The sequence below is a fragment of the Pempheris klunzingeri genome, chromosome 6 (assembly GCF_042242105.1).
Source record: "Pempheris klunzingeri isolate RE-2024b chromosome 6, fPemKlu1.hap1, whole genome shotgun sequence".
NCBI lineage: Eukaryota > Metazoa > Chordata > Actinopteri > Acropomatiformes > Pempheridae > Pempheris > Pempheris klunzingeri.
In genome coordinates this window covers 9,803,985-9,831,651 of record NC_092017.1, presented here as the reverse complement: position 1 = coordinate 9,831,651, position 27,667 = coordinate 9,803,985, and the positions used below count along the sequence as shown (strand labels likewise).

At 41.2% G+C, this 27,667-nt stretch overlaps 2 protein-coding genes across 2 annotated transcripts; both read right to left on the bottom strand.

Moving 5' to 3' along the window:
* Positions 1-1,890: 1,890 nt before the first annotated feature.
* hapln4 (hyaluronan and proteoglycan link protein 4) lies at positions 1,891-9,611 on the bottom strand. Its single transcript, XM_070832572.1, has 7 exons — positions 9,556-9,611; positions 8,297-8,429; positions 5,912-6,101; positions 5,612-5,784; positions 5,333-5,448; positions 4,322-4,508; positions 1,891-2,282 (listed from the first exon to the last, which is right to left on the bottom strand). Exons 1-7 carry the CDS (start codon positions 9,556-9,558, stop codon positions 1,891-1,893), a joined length of 1,194 nt encoding a protein of 397 aa, XP_070688673.1. The 5' UTR covers positions 9,559-9,611.
* A 6,687-nt stretch (positions 9,612-16,298) lies between these two features.
* Positions 16,299-26,474, bottom strand: tm6sf2b (transmembrane 6 superfamily member 2b). Its single transcript, XM_070832834.1, has 10 exons — positions 26,395-26,474; positions 24,401-24,504; positions 22,376-22,473; positions 22,099-22,202; positions 21,387-21,469; positions 20,841-20,965; positions 19,951-20,052; positions 18,994-19,086; positions 17,238-17,357; positions 16,299-16,535 (listed from the first exon to the last, which is right to left on the bottom strand). Exons 1-10 carry the CDS (start codon positions 26,472-26,474, stop codon positions 16,299-16,301), a joined length of 1,146 nt encoding a protein of 381 aa, XP_070688935.1.
* Between the last annotated feature and the right edge of the window lie 1,193 nt (positions 26,475-27,667).

Here is a 27,667-nt window from a genome sequence, read left to right as displayed (position 1 = left end):
ATGTCTCCGAACTGTATAACCGCTCTGTGATCAGGAAAGCCACCCTGATCACAGAGGACCCCTCTCACCCCCTCCATCACTCCTTCCAGCTACTTCCATCAGGCAGACGTTACAAAGTCCCACTGGCCCGCAAAAACATCTATAAAAAATCCTTTATTCCCATTGCAATAACCACCCTGAACAACATGAAATAAGACACGAACAGTACATATATTTGGCATGTATTGGCTGCTGTTTGCTTTTAACATTTCACTTGTCATCTGTGTGTGTGATATGTGTTGTATTTTATTGTTGGAGCCTTGTCAAAGGAGAATTTCTGTCACTGTCTGGGGCAGACAATAAAGTCTATCTATTCTATTCTATTACTAACATTTTCAATTTATTTTTGATCTGCTATGGTCTATTGTCCTCCTCTGGCGTGTTTTGAAGTGGGTGTGGTTTGTAGGGGCTTCAGCTGGACCTTTCTCTTATTTGTCCCTGCACACCTGTCTTGTATTGCACTCATATTGCTGCCTACCACACCCTTGTTGTTTCTTATGTTAGCCAATTCTTGTTTTCCCTCCTTATGCCAGTGCCTGTTAACCCCAGCTGTGTCTTGTTCCTGTGATTAGTTCTGTGTGTGTGTGTGTGTGTGTGTGTGTGTGTGTGTGTGTGTGTGTGTGTTTGTGAGTGTATATATACCTGTGTGTCTCTCATTGTTCATTGTCAGTTCATGGTCAGTGTGTCCTGGTGTTTTCTGCTGTTGCCTGCTTCTGCAATTGGCTCCATCAGCCTGCATAACTGTGACAAAGAATTATGGGTGAATGAGGCAAACTACTTTGGATCAAATGTCTATTTGCTAATTAATGAGACTGTTTAGTGACCCCTCATACTCTTCATGGAGGAAAGTGCATTCGTTGCATATCTCTGCTCATTTAGTCAGGTTTTCCTTTGAATTTGTCACATGTGTCGAGCTTTTGATATGGAAAAAAATGCACCCAAACTTGATCGAATCAACAATTTCAAGACATTTATTGTTTTTTCCAGAACATTCATCCAGTCTGTAGTGACAAACATACTCTGTAATAAAGGTCACTGCATGTAACATCTATAGTGCAATTGGTATAGTGCAGCATGTGAGGTAAATAGCAATTATTGTAGCTTTGTATTTCTGCTTATTCAGCCACTGCAAATACTCTCAGCCACGGAATACATGCTTGCTAAGGTCTAAGCTAAGACGCTATCATAAAATAAAGCCCCATGTATTTAAAGTGCAATTATTTTAGACCTAGTGCAATATTTACTACTTGGCTTATTCAGCTTTGATGAGATTGCCAGGTCTTAGTTAATGGGAAAAATGACTCACATTGTGCCAAAGAATGGCTAACCAAGCATGGCACCCGGAAACAGGCAATTACACTTGGTGCAATCAAAACTTACAGGGCATCTTGGATTTTTTCCACACAGTAAGGCAGATCATCCCGTCTCAACCAGTAATGAATGTGTCCACCCTGGCACTGGTATTCTGGCTCAGATGGGAGCTCAGAGCTCCAGCCACAGCGGGGGCCAAAATACTGTATGATCCACAAACACATGAACATGGATATTCATGGCAGACTGTCTGATCTGATGTTTGCCTGAGTGATGATGAAGCTGCTGTTTAATCTTACAGTTTTCCAGCGACAGATGTGCTAACATACTCGCTCTTTAAGATTATTGACTGGAGAAAAAAGGCAAAATCATCCTAATAAAGATGTCACCCTTAATTTTACACAACCTTGCTTCTTCTCTCTGGCAAATCTGCAAAGAATCCTGTCCGTGAGCATTTTACTTTGAAAGCGATGAATGGTGATTGGCTGCTAGGCGACAGTTATTGCAGTCAAATCTAAAATTGCTCTCAGTCTTTCCACTTTAAATCACCCTTGTAGCATTCATGGGGATGCTGTTGCTGCTCTTTCTCCTGGTCAAACTATCTGAAGGGATTTTTGTTGTTTCAGTACCACCTGCTGTTTCATCTTTGTTCTTGCGGAAACAGTAGACCCCATAGAGGCGGAATTTTTTATCAGGGAAGCCCAGGTGTCGGATGCCTGGCTGGGATCCTCCACAGCGAGAGCGGGGGTTGACTATGGGGTAACGGATGCTGCCATCCTCCAGCCATCCGGCTTCACAGCGGTCCAGAAGCTGGAACTTCCATGCAGCGTACAGTTGACCCACTTTGGCCACCACTGAGCCATCTCGAACGCAAGCCTTCATCGCCTCCGCATAGTTCACCTTCTTAAAACGTTTGAGGAAATATACTTTGCCTGAGGGGAAATGGAGGGAGAGGAGAGGATGTTTGTTGTAAGGACGTGAAAAAAACAGAGCAGAGAAGAAGCACATTGTTGAGGGCAAAAGGAACGAAAGAGAGAGAAGTGAATGAGAGAGCGAAGCCCCAGAGACAAGCCGAGCCCTGAGGGGAGATCTTCTCAGTTTTCATGGCATCTCTGTCTGATTGTGTGTAGAATATCAAATCATTCCAACAACTGTCTGGGCAACTGCTCAAAATCGAAAGGCAATACTCTGTCAGCGGACAGCACTCTAACTCAAAATTACTCTTCAAATGCTTCCATTTTTCCTCTCACCTCTGGGGAGATTTTTTCGCCTGGCAGTATTAAAGAAATTGGTATCCTGATTGGCTCAATTGTTTGAACTGAACTGAATCACAAGGTGGCTTCTCCTAAGAAAGAAGCAAAGGATAAAGAACCTAACTGAGAATAAAGAGGTTGGTGCTGCTATCATGAATATCATGTCCGCAACCTCAGCTTTGCACTCGGCTCAGCTATCGATTTTATGCTTGTTTATGTGACTGCTGGCTATTAGAGAGGCAGAATATTGTCTCAGTTTTCCCAGGGGACACTCAGTAAATACCTTCCAGCTGGACTGAGCAACAGTATCGGTCATGACCAGAGCTGAAACCTCCAGCCCACAACAGACTGTCCACAATAATTAACACACTGGGGAAGCCATGAGAAATCGTTTAAGGTTCCTGTCATACTACCTTTTTCTTGCTGAGGAAAAGTGCTGGTATGCAGCTTCTTTTTTTCCAGTTGAGACTCTCCCAAAGTTGTTTATGATTCAAATGAAAAGCACTGTCTTTTATCTAGATAATGAAAAATCAATTCAGCTTTTAAAATGAATGAGAAGTTTTGAATTCTCTTTCAAACTTCAAAGAGGCACATGCAGCCTTGGGGTCATGTTTTTCCAACCTGAATTCTTAGAATTACGCAAACTGATCACACTCGATGTTTCACTAATATGGTTGATGTTTTAAAGGAATAGTTTGACACTTTTCCCCCCGCTTTATTGCTAAGAGTTAGATGAGACGATCAATACAAGTCTCGTATCTGTAGGGTAAATATATAGCTAGTTAGCTTAGCTTAGCTTAGCTTAGCTTAGCTTAGCTTAGCTTAGCGTAATGACTGAAACAAGGGGAGAAATAGCTAGCCCTTTGATGTCCGAAAGTAACAAATTGCGCCTGCCAGCATCTCTGAAGCTCACTAAATGTTGTGTAATATATGATAATAATGTATTATATGTTGTAATAATATTTCCCGGTGAAGAAATAAGGTACCTCCACACAGTGAGCGTTTGCTATATAACAAGTTTTGCTAACAGCTGCTAGCCGTAGCTTCATATGTAGCGTACAGACGTGACAGGGCAATGAGTTTTTCTGATCAGTGAATAAATATGTGATTGTTTGTATCTATCAATTATAATCAAGTGATGGAGCAAAACCTAATAATAAAACCTTACTTTTATTACACCTTTTTCTCCTCACACATTCAGACCTGTTTTGACTGCCCCAAGACAACAGACAATATTTACAAGGCAAAAACAAATTCTACAATTTTCTCAAGTAAGTTTGAGCTTATGAACCCAGAGGTGGCGTGTGTAGCGCATACATTTGCAGACTCTCTGTGGGGATGTGTTGGAAATCAAAGAACTGGCAGATGAAAGGCGATGCTGGGCACCCAGAGGACGCTGTGGCCCCAGCGTAGCAGAATCAACACAGCCTGATCTAAATCCAGTGGCTGTAGGCCTGCGGGATCACAGGCAGAGATCAGAGACATGGGCCTAATTTCTCTACGGTCCTCATGATATATCCTCTTTCTATACAGTACCACAGCAATCACGCTCCACCAGTGTCTCATTCTCTTCCTGCACACAAATGCTGCTTTCTCAGTTGGATGTTTGCATTTACTTGTAGATGTAGATGGACTACAAAGTCTTTCTGATCTTCAGATACAAACATGCATGTGCGCACATTTGTGGCCACCAACCTAAATCTCTCTCTGTTCCTCACCATTGAGCTTGGAAGTAAAGCAGAAAGCGTCATAGCGCTCATCCTCCTTGTGCCTGAAGCCATAGTTACGAACACCAGCAGGCGTGTCCTTGCGGCCGCACTGGTCTCTTGGATGAGAGATGGGGTACTGGACTGAGCCGTCCTCCAGCCATCCAGCATTACACCAGTCAAGTCCTTCCAGCCAGGCCTATGGAAGGAGATAATGTAGGTTAGTGAGTCACACTGAAGGATTAGATACATCATTAAGAGGAGAAAGAATTTGGTTTATCTCTTCTGACATAACTCCATTACTCTGGACTTTTAAGCATATGGCTTTTAAAAATAGGAGGATGGACCCGCTGTAAAATTTCTGCTCTGGTGCATATTCTTAATTTCAGACTCTCTGCTGCTCTAAAACCGTTTATGACTGAGGGTTGTAGCCAGTAAGTGCATTGTTACAACTAAAAGAGTAGACTATAAAGGAATGTGCTATGGAAGGTGTGAACTGTACAGCTCCTAATAAATCCTTGGTAGTTATCTGTGACCAGTCTCTCTTAAAGGTGCAGTGTGTAGAATTTAGGTGGAAGAAATGCAGAATAATATTCATAATCATAACAATTCATAATGTTTTCAGTAGCGTGTAGAGACATAAAACTAAGAATCATCATGTTTTCATTAGCCTAGAATGAGCTTGTTATAGGAAGCGGGTCCTCCTCCACAGAGTCCACCATGTTGCTCCGCCATGTTTCTACAGTACCCCAGAACGGACAAACAGGGCCTTTCACATTTTTATAAATCCGCCGGTCGGAGGACAAAGTAGGAGAGGAAAATAGAGGGATTTCATGTTGTAATTTAGCACATTCGCTGTAGCTTCTCCTACATGCTTGGAAAGGGAAGACTGAGCTGAAGGGGTATTCAGCTTGGTTGTAATCTGCAGCCTCACCACTAGATACCACCAAATCCTTCACACTACACCTTTAATCTACCTTGGACATGACAAACATTTTAACCAAATCAAAGGCTTAAACTTACCTTGTGCAGTTGAGAGTGGGAGGCCAGAATGGCATCCTGCTGTTTGCAGGCATCCTCTCCCTGGTGGTAGTTGAGCTTGTAGCGCCCCTCACGGGGATAGTAGGGAAACACCACTCCTACAGGTGACAGAAACAGACCTACCTTTGAGTATGAGGCTGTGTGCATTTATGAATCTCACTTAATTCTCATGTCATCTGGCTCTTATATAAAGGCCAGTCGGGCATTTGAAATGTCAGAGCTTCAGCAGAATCTCTCCCAGTTGCATCTTTAATTCCTGACCTTCTAGGTCGAGGTTGACAAATCCTGTATCGTCCTCCATGTCATTAGTGACTTCACACTCATAGCGTCCATAGTCCTCCAGTGTGACATTTTGGATTATCACTGATGCGTCACCTGGTCCTGCCTGCTCCAAAAACACACGGCCTCTGTACGATCCAAACACACGCTGCTGCCTACCAACATTTGACAAAATTTTAAAGATAAAGGTAAATTTGCTGGATTAGGCTCTACTACTGAAAACAAACAAAAATGTAAACAGTTGGATACAAATTGATTGAAAGAAAAAGAAACAAATTTTACCTTCCGAGCGCCACAAAGACATCCTCGAACTGCAGTGCATCAGTCACTTTGGTCCATTTAATCCGAATGCGAGCCGGATCGGTGTTCTCCGGCTCATGGTGGAATCTGCAGGGCAGAGTGATGGCGCCACCACGATGTGTCATCACTTTACCAGGAGCTGTCTGCACAATCACCGCTCCGGTGTCATCCTCTGTGGGGGGAGAAAGACAAGAGGGCAGGCTGAGTTATCAAAACACATCATTTAGGGAATGATTATCTACCATTTTCAGTATTTGCTGGTCTGCTGTTTTTTCTTCTTTATACATGCAAATGAGTTTGAATTGATGTTTATTACTTTTATGCCCATCATTGGCCAGAAATCTATATTATGAATTGTGTAACTTTGTTAAATTCAGGATGGATGATATGTAATATATATAACATAATACAATAAAGTGGTGGATACAAGCAAATGCATAAGGAACTCTCCATCACCATTCAAATATGTGCCGTCAGGTCCTTGTATTGCTGTTGGCAATCGCCCTCAACACTGACAATTTTGGAACTCTTATTCAACTTCTGATACAATTCAATCTGGTTCTCTCTGTGAGGGATACCACAGTGAGACACGCTTTGAAAATTAAGTCAGCATGAGCTAATAAAGCATGTACTTGAGCGGTCGCATTAGTGCCTCAACATCCAGCATATCAATAGTGGAGAACATTTGGTCAAAGAGTCGAGTGTGCAGTTTACTCACTCCTCTGCCCACATCTGCCATCAGATTACCCACTCCGGATTTTCACCTCAGCAACAATTCACCAACATGACCCAAGACTAATGGTAGCCACAGGCCTCTTCTTCCAAATGGGCAATAACAAGACCTTGTTTGCATTTTTGGCAGACAGTCGCTCAGACGTTGTTTGTGTGTATGTGTGTGTGTGTGTGTGTGTGTGTGTGTGTGTGTGTGTGTGTGTGTGTGTCTCTAAGCAACCAAAGACTAGACAAACAATTAATGTGTTGTAAACATTTAAAACATTTAATGAGCTGCTGCAAGAGGTTTTCTGCTATGTTGTGACCAGATAAAGGCACCTACAATTATCCATGCCAGCCAGCAATTAGTCCTGTCACTGCTTACTGTTTTTTTTTATTTGTTTTTTTTATCACCAGCAGCTATGAAAGCATCAAGTGGTGTTTAATCAAAACTTGAAGCACATTATTTCCCAACATTGACGGCAGCACCGCCACAGACTAATGTTAAGACAAACAACAGCGTGTTACTATTTCATTAAGGAGACAACAGTGTACAGACACCCTTTGCATTGGGACTAAAATGAACACCAAGTGCTTGTGCTTGTCACTGTACTAGTGTCTCCTACTGGCTATTGAGATTGCCTGTGTGGAGGGAGTTTGAATACACTCCACTCCACTGTACTCTACCTGCCCTGCAGCAGACAGACAGCAGGCAAACACTGTTATGGACAAGCTGGAAAAGAAACTTTTAAAGCCCCAGACCCAAAAGAAGAGTAAATGCACAATTTAAACTCATCAGATGGTCGCAGCTCTAAAGGGATCATTATTGTGCATGTGTCTTCTGAATGTCTAAATAGACAACTGTTGGTAAATGTAAGCGATGAGTCTGTCAGCTTATTTTGGAGTCATTCTGCTCCCAAGTAGCCAAAATAAATCAACTTTTACAGCTTTTAGTTCATGTTTGGGGTACTTCCTTCAGCTTTTATACTTGCAACTTTTATATTTGCAATCCACAACATTCCATAAGGAAATATCATACTTTATTCTCCACTACGTGATTTTTATCTGATGGCTGAAGTTACTTATTGCTTAATCTATACAGTATCTAAAGTAACAATTTATATAAAGAATTACATATGAAGCATAAAAAAACCTTGTAAAATGAAAAGCATATCTAGCGGGCTGGAAGAGGAGCTTAGTCTTTTGAGAATATCTTCTAACACAAGATCTATATATCTCTATTAAGCCACTAAAGTGCAGATAATATGGATGGCCAGGTCTCATGCAGTCGATTAGTTTAATCCCTCATGTCATCAATTTTCTTAGTAGGTAAAATGTTAGAAATCTATCACAGTCCTCAAGTGAATACTTGGTAGCAGTGCTAGCTGGGATATTAACTTTGATAATGTATTCATGTTCTAGAGTTATAACAGAATTAGCTCCAGGTGGGCTGTTTGAAGTACTGTGCGTGTTTCTGTGCTTATTCCTAAATACAGTTTCATCTGGCTACAGTGCATAACTTTAAAATGACCTCTGCAGACAATGTATGTGTCATAATCTCTGGCGTATGCTGTAACAGCTATGGACATTAGTGCAGAATAAAGAGCTCCTGACTTTGCTGCTGTAAGGAACAAGAAAGAAAAACAATTTCCTTACCGAGCACATGCACCACTTTTCTCCTTCCCTTCTCTACGTCAGCAGACGAGGAAGTCACTGAGACGGCAGAGGTCAGGATGAAAACCACAAAGGAGGCTTTCCCAAAGGCCAGAGGCCACTGCTGCTTTAACAACTGCAGGAAGGAACACAACAGAGAATTGTGGGTTTCACAGGTTTACCAAAAATGGAGAAACCAGACAGTTTAGTATTCCAGGATCACGATAAAGACCTAAAAATACAAGAGGAAGAGTACCAAAGATATCAACAGTTTGACATCATCAGTGTCCTGGTATTCCCAAAAGAGAAACAAGAGACAAATATCTTTACCAATGTGGCAACCTTGGTATGAAAATAATGGTAGCACCCACTGAGCATACAAAATGAATAATGATGGATTCAAAATTGACTGTAAACTATGGCCACACATGTAAAATAATATATCCCAAGCTACTTAGGCAAAATTCACATCTGTCTCCTGCATTATGTCATTTATGCTGAAGCCCTACCAGAGAACTCACACTTTGGGGGTTTAAAAGCTGGTGCTACTTTAGCTCAGAGAGCCAGGCGAAAAGCCGCAGATAATTGATTTCTTCAATTTTCTCAAAACAGGAAAATAAGGTTAGCCGACTTTGGCAGCCATACTTTTGAGCGGCAGTCTGCTACACATACAAGTTTAAAAGTGCCAGCTGTGTGGCTCACAGTCACAGTATGAGTATGAAAATAGGAGATAGTCCTCACAAGACAGTCATAACTTAAAGCTTGTTTGGCACTTTTTATCTTTACTGCCAATGCCAGCAAGAGGAAAAGGACTTATTTAGAAAGTTTTGAGGGTTTGGCTCGGTTTGGCTGCAAAGGAGATACTGCAGAATACAAACTTTGAACACATGCTCAGACATACAGTAACGGCTAGTCTTTTACTTCAATGAATAACACAATCATAACAACAAACTACAGGAGTCAAGCAGGTATGCTGTGTGCTAGCAGTGCTGTGTGCACTGCTAGAGGTCTGCATTTTCACTGTCACCTGTGAATAATCTCTCCCCTACATAAAAGCTCTGCTGTAGCACATTAGAAGTGAACAGGCCCCAGTGAAGCAGAATCACTAAAGCAGCCACTTTACATGCACATTGCAGACTATAAACATTCCTGCTGCATCATTTTTTCTCAAGGTTAGTCCAATGAACATCCCTGCAGTTCTCATGCAGCACCAAGAGCTGCAGAGCAGAGCTCGTAGTAATGGAGCACAGAGGTGAACTTACCATAGCTATCTCAACAGGATTAATGCCTGGATGAAGCAGATGTGCCGCTGTGTGCCGTTTAACTCCTCAGCCAGGCTAAGTATTGTTCTGCAGCAGCACTCGCCTCTCTGCCTCCCTCTCTCTCTGTCTGTGTTCCCAGTCCCATCGCTGATCTCTCGCACTGCAGGGGGAACCACCGGTATTTGTGGGTCCCGCAGTCCTCAGATGACGCAGCACACATTTGATTGTGCAGACTGTGTGCACAAGTCAATCACAGCGATGATTTCATGCTGATTTAATGTGCTTGAATGTCTTTCTGTGCATTACTGAAACCCATTATGATGGCACTTATTGGTTTGAGTGTGACACTGTTTGTTGCAGTGAAATCTCATTAACTCTCAGGCAGAACATTGTTGCTATTAAAGACCAATCAAAATAATGGAGGCTGTTGGTGTTGAGACTGTGACTACAGATTAAGACTGATCTACATTATCGAGACAAATCAAACTCATCCAAACAACTTCATGACTGAGGAGGACTAAGATCATAAAGAGAAGACTTCAGCTCAAATGTTATTGATGTGTTGTAATGCAGTATTGTTCCTGTTACTCAAGTAAAGGATCTGAATATGCCCTACATAATGATACCTACTAATAATAATAATGGTAATAATAATAATGATGATAATAAATACCACTTGCATGACTAATATGAATTAATAATGACATTATAAACTCATTGGGGCCCATTCATGAGGAAGTAAACAAGATATTGACTTTACATTTGTTGAATCCAAATTTGACAATAATGGTCTATACTATAACTATTCCATCAGTTAACCTGGCCAAAAACAGCAGGGGATTCACAGCAACAATACCACAACAATAATACCAGAAAGGAGACCAAATTCACAAATGAAAGGATAGTCAGTAGCTTCATTGACTTAACTGGGTTTGACAGTAAAGACCAGGTCCAGCAATGCTGACTTTATGTTATAAATGGTCTCAGATCTAAGATCAGGCCTCTCCTGTTGCTGTGGACACATATAACATGAAGCTTCTAATACGACAGCCTGTTTAAGAGTTTCTGTACATGCTTTTTGCTCTTCATGCACTCACCAGCGGTGTATGAGAACAGCACCACCGACGTGTCTAGCACTGAAGTGTCTCTCAAGCACAACATAGGCATCTGGCACAGACTCTACAAGAGCCTTTCACGATAACAACGGTAAAATAAAAGAAGCTCTGGAGATGATAGCAGGAGACAGGACACTCAGCATGGGGTAGCTGCACTTTGTGTTCCACTTTTTTGAAAAATAAAAAAATGCGCCGATGGCTACATTATTGCACACTGTGCTGCTGAGATTCGAGTTGACTTGCAGTGTGTTGTAGAACAAGGAAGTGGACCTGTCAACTGTGGCAGCTGCTGGAGTTACTGCATCACTGTGAGAGGAGCTACCAGAGTTGGAGACATCTGCCCAGGCTCTCCACGGAGCATCGCAGACCTATCAGCATGAGACGCAGCATGAGAGGAAAAAGGGAAAAAGTAGTGTTGACAGTGAAGCAATGCTTTTTCTGACTGAGAAATTCAAGGTCAATAACATTCACACTGACAGCTTCCTTTAAAGCTTGAGCCAACAGCTGGATGCTTCCATTAACAGCTGATTTGGTGTGTTACTCATCTTTAATGATGCTTTGAAGAAAAAATCTTCTCTGCCCTGCATCTCCAGGACTTAGACAAGACCTTCACTGAAGAGTTGCTCCAGTGTAGGGTCCACAGAGCAGAGAAAGATTAATCTCCTACATATCTACTACAAGGTGAGAAATACATTTCCAGGCAACTTTCTTCCAACATTGCTGTGGCATTATTGGGGGATTTTTTTTCTAGGATAACCTTTTACCTGGGGGGGAGGTTGTTTTCTCAAATTAAATGCATAAAAAATAAACCGCGACACAAAGATGTCTGCTAGCAGGGATTCAGTTGGCTGGATTTGGGGGATTTAAAAAGGCCGGCTTGCCAAAGAAAATGAAGAAGAAAAGTTTGGTTTACTGTAGTGCACAAAATTGGACATTATAGATGCATTTTAGAGCTCAGTTTTCCCCTGGGGATGCATGGACGGGCAGAGCTGGGTATTTTGCCTAAAATCAATAAATTACATGGTTCAGTGTTAAACACAAGTTCACTGCCCACAGATATATGCAGATGTGTTATACAATTGTAATGTGGTTGTGGTTTCTTGTTGCTGTTTTTTTAACAAAAGGTCACTCATGCACATAGGAGCTGTCAGTCAGAATGGTACAACTTTCATTCACATTCACTCTCTGTCTTTCAGTGGCAGACGCTTTATTAGTCAGGTATGTCTCCAATGTAGTCTAGTACTCTTCTTTTTCTGTAATCTTAAACTTAATGTCATACTTTCCATACTGTTTATGCTGCTTATAATCTATCCATTGGTTCAGGGTGGGAGGCTCATTAACATGGCAGCCCCTTGTAGTTGCTTTCTTGCTTGCTACCATGAGAGTTTTTAGTAAATATTTGTCTCTTATATCCAGTTCCTTAGATGTGTTTCCTGAGTAGAGAGCTACAACTTTACACTCTTAGAGGCAGCTTGAACATCACAGAAAGGCTGCAAGATGGGACGAGACCAAAAGATGTGTGTGTGATCTGCCATTAAGCGCCGACGTTGTCTCCAGAATTGGTTGTGACGCCTAGTTTGTTTTGATTTCGGGGTTATGTAAAACCTCACAGCAAAAACATCTCCAGCCTGGTGAGTTTGTAGTAGCCATTTGAGAAAGAGACCAGTCCTTTGGAGAGGCTTCAGTGTCGACTTCTCTTTCCCACTTCTACTTTCTGTGGTCTGTTGAGTAGTAGGAATGATTTACACTTAGGTACAGGTACCCAGTGATCCGTCTGGTGATTGCCTCGTTAACATCTGGGTTTTTCCTTTGCTTGGTCCTTTCACCTCTTTTACACAAGAGTGCTGCATTTGCAAGCATCTTAAATCTTGGGATGCTACTTTAAAATTTGGGTCGCATGACGGAGTCTAAGTAATTTTATCTCTTTTCTGTATCTGAAATGTCATCATCTCTGTCATCTAGATGGATGGATGGATGGATGGATGGATGGATAGATAGATAGATAGATAGATAGATAGATAGATAGATAGATAGATAGATAGATAGATAGATTAGATTAGATTAGATTAGATACATTAATTTGGAGGCCATTTCCTTATAAAGTAGTGCCTCTTACATCACTGCACTGTGAATGGTTTAGCTGTATTTTTCTGCTCCACAGCTCCGGGACCAAACGCACAGCCGAGCAGACATCTGCATCTGCAGCAGAGATCCCCTGTGACTCCCATCATGGGATTACAGAGCCGTTTGGAGCGACCACATTTGATTTAAAGCCTCTGTCACAGACACAGAATGCACCGCTAGCATGTGCAAGCAGGGGCGATGCCACACTTCAGCATGAAAAAGCTGCTGAGGGAGAGTAAATTAAATGAGCCCGCCTCTCTCTGCCTGTCTGTTGGCCTATTGCTCAGCGAACTACGAGGGATAATTACTTATGAGTGGACTACTGTTATTGATGGAGTACGGGTGGAAAGAAGGGTTACACTGCTGTTTTAAAAAGCTTTATCTAACCACATAAATAACTCCCTTTATCTCTACATGGAAACACTGTGTTTATTTGACTGAACTGCATCCAGAGCATCAAATGGTTTGGCAGATGGATTCAGTATTTGTCAGTTATGTTACATGTGATAAATACATATATGCTGATAATCAGCTATTTTATTGCCTGTCACTGTAAGAATATTCCTTGCAGCATCGACAATTGTCTCAGTCTTTCTTCTAATTCTTTGTTCTAATTAAGTGCAATAGAAACATCTAAGCCTCATGGTCATTTCAGTGTGTTTGTTTCTGCAAACCAAATCCATTTGATGTCTTTGTAAAAGACAATGGTGAGAGCGGCAGCAGACTATTTACTGGGCCACCCACACAGAGCGAGCACACGGCAGCATCACTCGGCAGAAAAGAAACAAAGAGGATCAAGGAATGTAAGAGGAGAAAGGATGAAACGCTCATAAATTGGGCACACAGGATCAGGCAGAATGCAGAATGCAGAATGGCAGAAGCATGTCTTGTTTTCCTACTTAAACAGAGAAAGAAAAACTGTCTTTTTAAAACTGAGGTAGGCTGGCAGCAGACAGCAGTGATGTTTGTTCACCAGAGTGAGTGAGTGACAAGAGCTGCTGTTGAAGTATACATTACCCTCTGCAGCACATGTTGGCACATCCTTGCCACTCGGCTCTGAGTAATGATCTGAGGTGGCTCCGGTGGTGTCAAAGAAGAAATCGCAAGCTGTGGATTTATCAAGTTCCCTCCTACTAACTTAAACCCCCATCATTTCTGTTTCACACGCGTGTGGGCTGACGTGGATATTTCAAAATTTTACACTTATGTAACACACTGCAAGATATCTTCAACATAAACAATCAATACTTTTGTAATAATGTCTGCACCAAACAAGACTGGAGGTTCAATTCTGGTGCATTTTGAGGTCATGCACACCATGATGTCTCCAAGCTCTACAATGATAAAAGTGTCATTTTAACAACAGATCAAGCAAAGCCAACAGGGGAAAGAGAAAGATGTCAATCAACCACAGTTTGTACATACCCATGGTGTCCTGAAAAGACGTCTAATCAGACAGTCAAGTGAAATCAGCCGTTAGTTAAGTATGCGCCAAATCCTTTATTTTACGCAGATTTTAATGTTCTTCTAAAGGCAAACTAGTTAAACAAGCAATATAAATGAACAGAAGATGCCAAAGTCAATAAGCTATTTCTGGTTTATAAATTAATTTAGAGAAATTTGCAGCCAACAGCCAATCAGTCAGCAATTAATATAAAGCTGCCGCAGTAAATCAGTTTAACATACAATCTCATTAAAGAACAATTCTTTAGTCACGCATTGCAAATTTTAGCTCTTTAAACAAATTGTAAACTGATATGTTTGCTGTTGAAATAACTAGACAACTACATTTTGGTACAGAGTTTGGTGGTATTGGTAAGCTTTCAACTGTTTTTATCGCCTCTATGCCTCAATTACACATAGGGTGAAAAATAGTGGTCTTTCTTGCATTTCATTCACTGCAGTGTGTTTAGTTCAGGCAAAGTAAAAATTAATTCATCTAGTTTCCATCTGTGTTCACAAACGTCAGCAAAGAAAACTGACATGTGCCTTCCTGCTGGGTTGAATGCACAAAGGATGCTTTGCAGCATTTTCATCAGCTCCGCTCAAGACTGTTCACGTTGTTAAAGCTCCTCTGACACAGTCCTGCATACGGCTGTGGGATTATTTTCTGTTACCTCCATGGCTGTGGGATTATTTTCTGTTACCTTCATGGCTGTATGCCACACAATATAGCTGCCCACTGCTGCCACTGCACAGTACCTTTGAGTATAAGTCTGAAATATCTATAATACATTGAAATGGTTCTAATGTCAGTTTTAATGTTTTTGACAGTTACTGTGAAACACCTGTCTCATTCGCAAAGAATGAGAAAACTGAAACCTCTGGTTTGCACACAGAGCAGAGTGGGTCTGATATTCAAACAGAGCATTGAGCTCCAACCTTGCAAACACAATACCGGCTATTTGCTTTTATATTACTCCCATTATTAGTCGCCTGCACTTTTGTTGATTTGTGCATATCATAAGCTGCTATAGATATTTTTACTGTTTGTCAGTGTGTGTTTGTTGATGATATTTATTTTATGGTACAATCTCCTCACAGTATATGAAATCTCTGCCGCATATTGTTTCAGCTATCAACATGTGATTTGCTAGAGTCCTTGAGCTGTGCGGAAATGGATTGTTGGCTGAGAGTGAATAGATTCTATGATGTATGAAACAAAACTGAGAATCTACAGCCATGCCAATGGCTCTGTGAGGCCGTACAGTGTTGCTTTAAACGCTGATATGGCATGCTAATATGTCCCATCATGCTGATGTTTAGCAGATGTAATGTTTGCCATGTTCTCCGTCTTTGCTTGACATATTAGCATGCTAACTTTTGCTAATCAGCTCTAAACACAAGTACAGCTAAGGTTGATTAAATGTTATTAGCTTTGTAGGTGATTTTAATTTTGACCTGATGATGGTGTTTGGTGATTAATGCAATTCACCAAAACACCAAAGTCATAAGAATACATTGTCTGGGAGCCATGAGTGTCTGTACCCAATGTTGTGCCAAGTCATTGTCCAAATATTGAGATACTTTACAGAATGAATGGAAACTTTGACCTGTTGGCAATAAATGAGAAGTGAGGGGATATGATGGAATTCCATCCAGTAGCAGTCAAGCCATTTCGCTAATAGCCCAAAAAATGGCACCAAAAAGTCAGAGGATCACCAAAGTCAGTGGGAACCATCATCTGGGCACCATGAATGTCTGAACCAAATTTCATGGGGATCCATAAAATTGTTGGTATTTCAGTTTGGACGAAAGAGGTGAACAAACAGGCCAATGGACATGCCACTAGCATGGCTAAAAACATGGCAATACAAACCGACTTCACTGACCAGTCAGCTGTTTCACTGTTTATGCATGACATACGGAAATGTTGCAATCAAACATTTAAAAAAAAACACTAAATCCAAAGATGCTGAGCAAAATAATCTTGTATTTTAGCATTTTTGAAATTATTATCAGATAAGTAATTAACTCCAAAAGGGCAGAGAAGATTAAGAATCACTATTTGTCTTTGTACTTGGTATCTTTCTCCTCGCTGTTTGGCAAACCTGTCTGCCCTGGAAAGGGGGCGATCTTCAGGAAGAAATAGGGGTTACTTTGAACCCGCAAGGCCACCAGGAGGGGAGTGGCTGCATAAAGCAAGTTGGCCATCAGCACACACCAGAAAGCATCATTTGGGATGCGAAATGGAGCTGTGGTACGAGAATGGAGGGACCCCCCGATGTGGGCCCACTGGCACTGAAAGGAGACACAAACAGCAAAACAGAAGTGAGACTGCACTGTCATAAAGTAATACTGCATAATGTAACCATCAGCACTGATACTTCCTCTGTTGTCTGTTTTGTTCTATATTCACACTTAGGGCAGGTCACACATCAATGTTTCTTTCCACAAACCCTCCAGTGGAATAACTTGGAGGGAATGAGTTACCTTGAGTCTGTCTTCCACACTCATTAGTCTACAGTTTACATATAAAGAAAAAGATCCTGAGAGAGAAGATAAACCACTGAAGGGGAGATGCACAGACTTAAGTAGCTGGCTATGTAGAAAACAGGAAGGGTAGAATCTGCAACCTCTTATGAACAATAAAAGAAGACTTTAATCAAGTGCCTCCTAATGGTCTATGGTTCCAATCTTTCTGTCACATTAGTATGGGACGGAGCACTGCCAGTTTGTTTATTACAGAAAATATGCCTCAAAGGTAAAATGTGGTCCAGGTAATTATTAGCAAGATGAGAGCTCACTACAAGGAGTTTAATTGCGGTGATGCGTGTCAGACCTCTTTGTGCTGAATGGAAACTTTAATCAATCTGAGGCAGTAATTATCACAACAACTTAACAAACTGCTGCTGCAACCCACTTGAGTATGCAAAACATGGATCCTAAATGATGTATTCAAAACCAGCTTCACTTATTGACTGTTTGTCCTCGTGGTCTTACCTGGATCATAGCTCCAGCAAAGAACATAGTCCAGTCTGACATCCATGTGCACCCAGGCTTGAGGAGACCATAAACAAATGCGCCCAGCAGAGGTAGTCCGTAGAAGAGCAAGTGCAACATCTATAAAAACAAGCGCAACACCATTAAAGTGATAAAATCCGGGTAATAAAAAAAACCCAATCGGTTAATCATTTCTTAGTTCCACAATCATATTTAGCATGAGAGCTGTTGGTGTATTTTATCATGTATATTTCAGTATAGAGATTCTGCATCCAGAGCATAGTGCAGTAAGACTTCCCCCTCCATTATTGTCAGTCTATGTTGCTGCTGGGCCCTGACCAACACTCCAGCAGACAATTAATACAGTACACCCTCATCCTCCTCTGGCCCATGCTGCACTTCACCTACTCACACTGAATACAGAGGAGGGCTGCTTTATAAGTGGAAACACAAACACTTACAACTGCAGAATAAAAGTTGCACTGTCGGAATGGAATATTAGAAAACTGCAGCAAAAGTAAAGTAAAACTTAACAAGTATGAGCAGTAAATGTACTCTTTTTCCCCTCTGGAGTGTTAAATCTTTACAGTTTTGAATGGTTGAGTATCTTTACAGTATTTTGGTGCTATATAATATAACATTTTATTTGACAATGTAACCAGTAAGTGCAGTCATAAGATAAATGTGATAGAGTAGAAAGTAGGAAATTCATCCCTGAAAAGTAAAGAGGTAAACTGAGCAAAATAGAAATACTCAAATAAAGTCTCAGTGTCTCTAAGCTGTTCCTCAGTGCAGAGCTGCAGTATTTTGCTCAAATTTGCACCCTCATCACAAACTACTACTTCCACACAAGGGTCATTACAGACACTGTCTTGACCTTCAACTTAAAATATTTGGCGCATGAAAGCCTGTTCCCAAATTACACCACTGAACAGTTTCTTTTCATTCTTGGTCTATGGCCTAGATGAATTGTAATGAGTTCAGCCCAGGGCCTGAAAGCCAATCATATATGCCCTTCAGTCTTTTGTTGAAATGTCTTTTTAGTGCTGCCACGGTAATCTGTCACATATCGTCCATAATCATCAGCGGATAAAGAGGTCAGTCACTGCAGAAACACTCTAACCCTGTGCAACAAACCAAACTTCATTTCTTCACACACACACACACACACACACACACACAAACACGGATTTGCAAAGGCTGCTAACCAAGACATAGTTTCACATTCTGCACACACCCTCCTCCCACCCAGCGAGATGCTGATGGGGGGCTTTGGACGAGGGATTAGCTTATCAAGTTCTCAGCATGCGGTTCGTCTGTCTGATCAATGACTTGCAATTGCGCCTGGACTGCAGCCCCGACAAGGTCTTTGGATAACCTATTGACAGAGCTGTGTACGCTGAACAAAACACAACAAAACCCACAGCGGCGTAGGGTCAGAAGGAGAACATAAAAGGAGGGCAGAGCCACTGCCAGTCACAGTAATCTGTTATCCATCTTACACAAATGAAAGAGAGAGAGACAAAGATGCGCTGGCCTCTCAACCCTCGCTCATTGTTGCTGTAATGATGAAAAATGGCTCTGTAATCAGCCGCCAGCGAAAAGAGTGGAGGCGATGGGGGCAAGCTTCCAGCACACTCAGAGTCATATCCATGAAAGCAGAGGTTTATTATGTAGCAGGTTATTTCAAACAGGCTGCAGAGGTGCTGCTGCAGCAGACACAGAGGCTGAGTGTCAAAGGGAAAAAGGCACTCACCATAACTCTAGGGTAGCCCACAGGATCCTTCAGGTAGGGCTCATAGTGCCTCAGGTAGGTGGAACAGGCTTCTAATGGAGAGTCCAGAGCCACCTACAGAGGGTGGGCAAAATAATAGGAACCCCTCACGATATAATGTAGTTCAAACAATACCACTGACTACAAGTACAAGTTACAGTCAATCTACAGTACTATAACTGAAGTAGAATGACACACCAAACACAGTTAACGAAATAGTTCAGCATATTGGGAAACATGCTTATTTGATTCTTATCAGTAGATGAATACCACTCTCATATCTGTCTCAGTAAGTGTGAAGCTACAGTCAGCAGCTGCTTAGTCTGGCTCTGTCCAGCGCTGACAAAACACCACCTAACACCACCTCTAAAACGCACTAAATGAACGGCATGTCTTTCACACTTTGGCTTTTATGCGGATTAAAGGTATAGAGTGTTAATTGGCAAGCTTTAGAGGTGCTGGTAGGCAGATTTTTTTTTATGTTTGAACAGAGCCCTTCCAGCTGTTTCTCCCTGTTTCTTTATGCCTTTTGTGTCTTTGTGCTAAGCTATAAGCTAACCAGCTGCTGGAACGTAGCTTCATTTGCCATACAGACAACAGCAGTATTAATCTTTCTCAACCCACTCTCCACAATAAGAATAAGAATGTCTCCTAAAATAGCGAACTGTTCCTTTATCTGAATGTGATATGTGTAGCAAAGTAATTATGATGAAATACATAATTCACTTAACATTACCCGAGGCTTTAAAACCATATCATTTTTAGAAAATTAATGCATAATAGTCTTATGTTACCATTCATACATTCAATTAGTTCAACATATTGTTTGTTAAATCAAAATAAAAGATGCCGTTGGAGTCCTCGATACTCCCTGGATAAAAACAACTCTGCTCCAGCAAGATTACAGGCTGTAGGACGACCATTACAGAATGTGCTCACCAAGCCTCTGAGGATGGTGAAGGCCATGGCAGCTAACAGGAACAGCACCAGGATCAGATCCAAGGGACGCCAGATCAGCTTCATGCTCTGAGCGTGCTGGGCCTGTGGGGACATGCCAACACAGTGTACAGTATAGACCTGCTTAGTCAAGGCTGTGGTTTTATAGCATATGCTCAATAGCAAGCCTGTGTTCCGACAGTGGAATGAATGAATGCATGAGGCTTCTCTCTACAGGTTTTCATAGTCCTTAAATCTGCATTAACGGATTTCTTTGGCAATTTGAGGGATCATTAAACAACCTGTCAACACAACATTGGCAAATCATCACCATTTAAGTTGATATGGCGAATATGTGCATATTTACACATTCAGTTTCCCAGTCTGGGACCAAAAACTACCAGAGCTAAGATCCATAGCTACAATTAGGAGATGCTGATTATAGTGCCTGGCAATCCAAGACACACGTAAGATTAAGCTAACTTCAGTTTGAATCAGTGCAAGTAGGCTTGAGTGTGGTCAGGCAAAATTAAGACCACTCTCCCAAGGCTGAGGATGTAACAATGACTCATTCAAGATCATTTTGTGCTTGAGACTCAGCACTGTATATTATAACGTTAAGGCTTACAGTTATTGGATAATATGATAGGACGTAGCGAACATGTCATGCAGAAACTGAAACATAAAACACTGTAATTCCACTTGCTAACAAACTCTTTAAGATTCAGGTAATTTCATCACAAATCCCTACTATCACACTGACTACACCACTGGGATCATATTCAGCTGGACCGTACTGTATGCTAACCTGATTAAATACATTCAGCAAACACTGCTGCTCTAAAACTCTCCACATTCATATCAAGGTCCACCCATTCATGCGTTAGACTTACATTGTAACCACCGATGAGCGGTCTGTCCTTGGGCCTAGTGAATATTGTGATGGCTCCCCATACAGGCATCAACAGAAAGAGAAAGTTGAGCCAGAAGGCTGGACGGATCTCTGATCCATATTTACCTGCCATAAAGGAAAAGAAAGAGACTCTTAACAGTTTGTACTCACCCATACAAAAACATACTGTAAACATTTCAGTGTATATTGATTGTTAAGCTGCCAAATGAAGGCTACACAGGGCACTTCCAGGCAAAGGTGTACAGTACAGTATGTCTATTATAGCACAGCAGAGAGAACACATTGCCTGTAGAAGAGTTTGATCTTGTGACACTTATGTATGCAGTTTGAAATGCCAACAACAGATGCTTTAAGTCTGTTTTCTGCTTTGTTCTGTGGGTTGTGGTGGCGGCAAGGCAGGGGGCGTGTGTGTATTTTGTTGGCAGGCTGAACTGTGACACTGATGGTACACGGCAGTGCAGATGTTCACTTGATTAAAGCTTGTCATCACGGGACCGGTAGAGGGGGAATAGAAGATGAGGCTCACCTGCCACTATCCCGGTAATAAACACACTCATGTTGGCACACAAAGAGCCAGCCCAGAACAAGCCCAGGGTACGGTAGGCTTTCCTGGGAGAGAAACCAAAAAACAAGAGTGTTTGTAGCATAGAGATGGCAGGTAAGCCAGGAGAGTTGTTCAGTTGAGGTAACACATGACTATATAATGGCTGAACTTACACTTCCATAATACACGTTTAGTGTAACACAAAGCCCAGCACAATTTCTCCCAGTGGTAAAAAGCTGACAGTGTTTAAAAGAGGATTTTATTTCCATGATAGCGTCTGCCCCAAGGCAATGCTCCCACTGAACTATTGAACTCAGTGACTGCACTTTATGACTAAATCACCCTAGAGGACCCTCTGTTTTCTAAAAATATAGTTTTATCCAGGCTATTGTGTGAGTTTTTTGACAAATGCACCTTGTGAATTTCAGCGGATTTACTCAACCGCATTTACTATTTCTTTAAGAAAACCAAATATATGAAAATAAGAGGTCTGAAGCATTTCAAGTGCTGTAGATCATTTTAATCTTACTATTGAAATGTATTGCTGCTAACTTCAGACTTACATCCTGTACATACAGCATACTACTCAGCTGGATAGGCTTGTGTAGATCTTTGTAGCCATTTGAGGTATTTTGTGATGGAGAGCAAGATGAATCTGCCTGATGTGTTTTGAACTGACTTGACCAGCACCCACCTGTCTGTTATCTTGCTGATCATCACCAGATACATGATAAAGTGCGCTATTCCATCCCAGTAACACATCATGATGGCATAGGCTGTTCCCAGATAGGGCTCTCCCTAAAATACAGACATTGCATGGACAGTGTGATAATGGTAACAATGTTGTTCAAAAGTGTTCCAGGCTGCAAACTTCTGTTAGGTCCAGGCATAGATGTCGTAGATCATCATCATCGTCATCATCATCATCATCATCATCATCATCATTTTAGATATGAGAAGAAGAAACCTACCGTCTTCTGGTAGAATTCCATGAAGCCGGAGATAACGCCATCGTATTCCAAGGCACTTACCAGGTCAATGACACAAGTAAAGGAAAATTCTGCAAATACTGCAAAGGCAAGAAACAGTAAATAAAAAAGTCATTTTGTTTCAGCTCTGTGTATGTAAGAGACAGTGGGTGGGGTGTGACTGCCACTGTAGAATATCAGCTCCAGACTTAAACTTCAGGACTCATGAAACCATGACATGTTAAGCAGCTTTGTCAACCACTGTGATTTTGAAAGTTTCATGTAATAACTAAATCTGATTTTTCTAGCTACTTTGAAGAATATGTGCACATAAAGTGCAATTAACAAAAAATGCAAAGACTGGAATAGCAGAGAACCTCATGTTGCCTAAACACCTTTTTTTTTGTGCCTTTTCTAAGTCAAATATTTTCCTTCAGCTATCCAGTCATTGATCTATGGGATTGCATGGGAAGATGAAATTAAGTCCTGAGTATTGAGGTAGGCTGTATGCATATTTATATTGAGAACATCCCTCTTTTATCCTCAGGTTAAGAGCATAGCTGAGCTGAATTATCCATGTCCACAAGTCAGTATTTAAGGGTGGAGCTGCACAAACACATGAGTGGCATTTCGGTCTTACAATTACTCTTTGACTAAAAAAGTCCCAAGAGCACTGATAAAATTGTTGAAATAGACTCTTTTATCAAAGGCTCTGCTCCCTGTAGGCTTTATGCAAGATATTCTAAGAGGTGAATTTTTTACCTCATCTCCACATATGACAGGTGTCACTACATACCAAGTTTCCAGATATACAGACCTTCTTTACTAAAGAAAATGGGTGCTTTAGAAATGATCTAACTCCCTTTTGAAGAAGGGCCACAACACACATCAGCTTATATCAAAATATTGACTATTACATGCTGGAGACTCTCAGCAGATGATCATAGGAGTTTTCGGGTGGCACAGACCCTAACAGGTCATCATCAGTGTGCGGTATAGCATGAAATTTAGTGAATTATTGATAGCAGTAGATGGACAGCACATAGTAAGCTGTATATTAGTATTATCGAACACAGTTGGGATGAACAGGGAAAGAGCATCCACGCATAAATGGTGGCCAAAGCAGACACCTGGACCAGTGATTTACAGCTGGAATCAGTTCAGAGGGAACAGCTGTAAAAGCCATTAGAATGATTTGTTGTCTGGACTTTGCAGAATGTCATTATAAAGTGAATCGCTGTGTGCTGTGACACAGGCATCACTCTGCAGATACCAAAGCTTAAGCCGCCATATCACATCCTTCCTATCTGTCCTTCACACCCTCTTTGCACACTGATGCACATATTTACACACACACACGCACACACACATTTTGTCTCTCCTGTGTACAAGTGTCTCTGTAATCCTCGCGACAACCAGGTTTATCTCGGACATCTAACAGGAGAGATAGCTGGAGGATTATGGCTCTCTATCACTGAGAAGAGTCTGCCACAGCATTGTCCTCATTGTTGTGGTTCTCCTACACATCACCAGCATTGCCTTGGGCGCCGACTGCCGATATATCACCTTGTTTCTGTCCCACTAGCATAGCCCCTGGCATCAGCTGCAGGGTCCTGTTTGTGGGAGAAACCCTTGGCCAGAAGTGGAGAACATATGTGACCGATAGCTGTACACTTAGCAAGGAACAATATGGCACGAATCACTATCAAAAGGCTCATTTAAAGGTGTGTAAAAAATGCACAAGCTGCTGCTGTCACAATAAGTGCCGTGAAGGTCCTTAGCTGGGTTAGTCTTGCCTCATAAAAGTCTGGCTAAGCTTTGCGCTGAGCCTGATCAGTCTAAGCAGCTTTCAACATATCAGGTGAAATCACACTGAATGTATTTTCAGTTCTCTAAACCCTTTTGTGGGTGTTGGAATCGACTCCAGCACAATGCATAGCAGTTATTAACCTCTGTTCATAGTCAGGGTATGTGGAAATACAATATACTGAGGGTGAGTTGGGAAATGCACATAAATGTGTTGATTACCAAAGAATAAGACGTCTTTAGGTGGGTTGCCACGAGTGATGAGGAAGTAGAACAGAAATACAATCACCAACACAGCAACACCGATCTCCAAGATCACATAAGGCCTGCAAAAGAAGGGAAATTCAGCCGTTATATGATGAAACAATAACATGTTGTCCATGTTTTTAACACAGTCTCACTGCTGACACTGCACTTTAAGACATCTTCCTCTGATTTTCTGCTTCATTCCCTTTACTAATTAGTTTCTCCCATGGAAGTTGTGCCAGTCTTTTCCGCAGTGCTAAATTAGTAAACGATGATGAATGGGAAGTCAGCGAGAATGATAATCAGGCAGCAACCACAGTTAGTACTGGGAGGAATAATGCAGTATGAGGGGAAATCTGTGTGTGATGGATGCACTGCACCCGGGGGGAGATTCCCGGTGAGATGACAGTGTGTCACATTGAGTTTACCCCCACTGAGCTCCTGAAACAAGGAGAGCACAAGCAGTAGTAGCTCATATTTAATATACAAGTATTTAAAAATATATTGCAGAGTTTGAAGCATCACTGTGCCCTGATATTTGACATTGATATTTATCTGATAAAACCCCTGCAGTGCATTTTTTTCTTTTCAAAATAAGAGTTTTTTCATTGCATTTTCAAAACCTCTGTTCAGCTTGCTAGTCTGATCGAGTTATCCATTTTTTTTCAAAGACAAAGGTACAGAATGATGTATTCAAACATATTGTATACTTCCAGCATACTTTACAACAACTTTCCCTTGTTAATAAACTCTAAATCTGCAATATTGCCCCTCTAATAATGCTGTGGTGGTATTCCTACTGGTGGCTTAAGAGCACAGTTTTACAAAGCTTAATCAATCATAAGCAGAGGCATGGGAAGCAGCGAGCTAAGGCCATGTTAGTTCAGCACTGCCCTCCATGTTTACTGGTCAAAGGTACTGTTGTCTTGCACGGGAAAAGATTAATGTGCGCAAGGTATCTCCTAGTAAACAACACTACATCCTCAGAAATCGCACAATGTGTGCTCACAGAAGGAAAACAAATGCTGTGAGAGCAAAGGGAAGCTCCCTTGCTACCTCTCCAGTTCAACAGCACAGGAAGATTTATGCACATAATACTGTTTGTTTGCAGTGTGGAAGAGCGTGAGGCATATTGTATGTCAAGAGCAATTTATCAAACTCCTCTGTGCAGTCTGTATTGATTGTCAATGTCCAAACACTCAAAAAAGAGCCAGCAGAGGTATTCACACAGGAGGAGTATTAAAGTCGGAAATGGGAAATATCTAGTGGTAAAAAGTGTGAAGGAAGAGTGGAACATGTATTTAACCACCAGCTCTTCAGTTCTGCAGCCTATAGTGTTGCAGTATGCAATCAACTGTAGACAAAGATGTAAAGGCGGCATCCCTATGAACAGCCAAAACAAATGAGCCTTGACTAAGAAAATCCCTTTCAGCTTAGAAAAGTAATTTCTCCAACATTATATCGGATTATCACCACAAATTCTCATTCACATCACCTTCTTTTTGCTCCTGATTCATTCTCTTGTCTCTCCAAGAAGAGTCTGGTCTAATAATTCAAGGAGTTTACATGATGAAGCACATATCTGTCGCATAACACTCTGAAAATAATGGAATTAGTTGTGCTCGACATGGTCAAGGATTTATGAAGTGGTTGCAATCAAATACAGACAGAAATATAACAGGAGTTTTAAGCTTACAGTGTGCTCTAGTGGTGGTAAAGTATACTGTCTGTCATCCCACCATACAGGAGGGATCACCTGCACTACTATACACTTCTATTCTTTAGTCTTTACTGTGTATTAATGTATGTTAGTATAGTTAATAATGGCATGTAGAATGGTTGTATAATATTGTTGTATAAAAGAAAAAATACTATAATTCAACAGCAACAATTTTCAGATATTCCTATACAGTGTACAGATCGTATGTAAAAACCAAGCAATAAGAAATCAATACAGGTTTTTGACTTACTCTTGAAACTCAGGAATGGTGTTCATGGCATAAAGAATGCCAAGGGCAGAAAATGAAAATAAAAAGACAAAAGTCTCCATGTCTTCAAAAGCTGTTCAGCCCTCCTACAGAATCCACAGAACTGCTGAAAATACAATACAGTTATCAGTTTTAAGTCAATGAAATCTGCCCCAGCAATAGGCTCGCTAACATTATGTGAAATTGATATTAAAAACAAGAAAACAGCAATACATCTATGAGAACACAGACAAAGGCAATAAATATTTTAAGTAAAATTAAATGATATTTGTGCCATGAAACAAAATCCCAAAATGAAATCTGCAATTTTCAATAAAATGAAAAAGAGGCAGAGCAGGCTTCTTACCGTCTGGCTACCCTTTTGGTGGATTAATCAAATAACTGCTGGCCTGAGGGAACCATGGCCTTTACTGGGGAAATAATGAAGTGGAGACAAAGAAGCTTTTGGGGGAAAAGTTATGCAATTTGGTTTTGTCAGAGATTTACATAAGTCGTATTAGAGAATAGGTCTACATTCCTCTTTAGCAACACACTTTCACGCTATACTGGCTCCTGTTCTACAGAGCACTTAATGTTGGGTTTTATGAAACGTGTGCATTGTGTGCTGTTTATGATATACTCACAAATGCCAACAAGGTCGAACAAATTTTAGTTTTCTTTCTTTCTCCTTCTATCCGTCATTATCCCACCTGACAAAACAGTTAGAGTATATGAAAATGGACATCTATCAAGAGACATTTTTGCATTTCAGAAGCTCCAAAAAAGCCCAATAAATGCAGACGGCTTAACTTCCCATAAATGAAGCTTGAGTTTTGTAACACTTTTCACCCTCTTTTCCAAACGTGGCTCAAACAAAGGAAGTGTCTCTCTGACGTTCCTTTTGGCTTGTCCTCCGAACTATTCACAGTAACTAACTCACTTTAGAGACACTAAGAACAACAGCTGAATGTGCAAAACATGTGAGAGCCACCTTCCTGCATTTCTGACAGGAACACGGTCATCGCAGGCCACTTTGGCCACCAAACAGAAAGTGTGAAATATTTCTGCAGTGCTTTCTCTCAACTGTTATCAAAATTGTTGGATAAAGGCAAATTCTCAGTGTAAAAATGCTTTATGTGCTTCTTCAAAGCCTCTGAAATCACACTTGCTACTTACACTCTTTAATTATCATCTAGGGAGTGAAGTGTGTATGAGGTGTTTGCAGGATGATTCCAGTAGGGTGCGCCAAATTCACACTGAAAGAGCAGACTCCTCA

What these genes read in the sequence shown, in the direction of transcription:
- hapln4 (XM_070832572.1), bottom strand. An exon ending in TGTCAACCTCGACCTAGAAG is followed by an intron (nt 5,449 to 5,611) that starts GTCAGGAATTAA and finishes TGTCACCTGTAG; the next exon opens with GAGTGGTGTTTCCCTACTAT. An exon ending in CCCACTCTCAACTGCACAAG is followed by an intron (nt 4,509 to 5,332) that starts GTAAGTTTAAGC and finishes CTCCTTCCATAG; the next exon opens with GCCTGGCTGGAAGGACTTGA.
- tm6sf2b (XM_070832834.1), bottom strand. Translation starts at nt 26,474, where the DNA reads ATGGAGACTTTTGTCTTTTTATTTTCATTTTCTGCCCTTGGCATTCTT. An exon ending in ATCAGCAAGATAACAGACAG is followed by an intron (nt 21,470 to 22,098) that starts GTGGGTGCTGGT and finishes TTTCTCTCCCAG; the next exon opens with GAAAGCCTACCGTACCCTGG. An exon ending in TATTACCGGGATAGTGGCAG is followed by an intron (nt 20,966 to 21,386) that starts GTGAGCCTCATC and finishes CCTTTATGGCAG; the next exon opens with GTAAATATGGATCAGAGATC.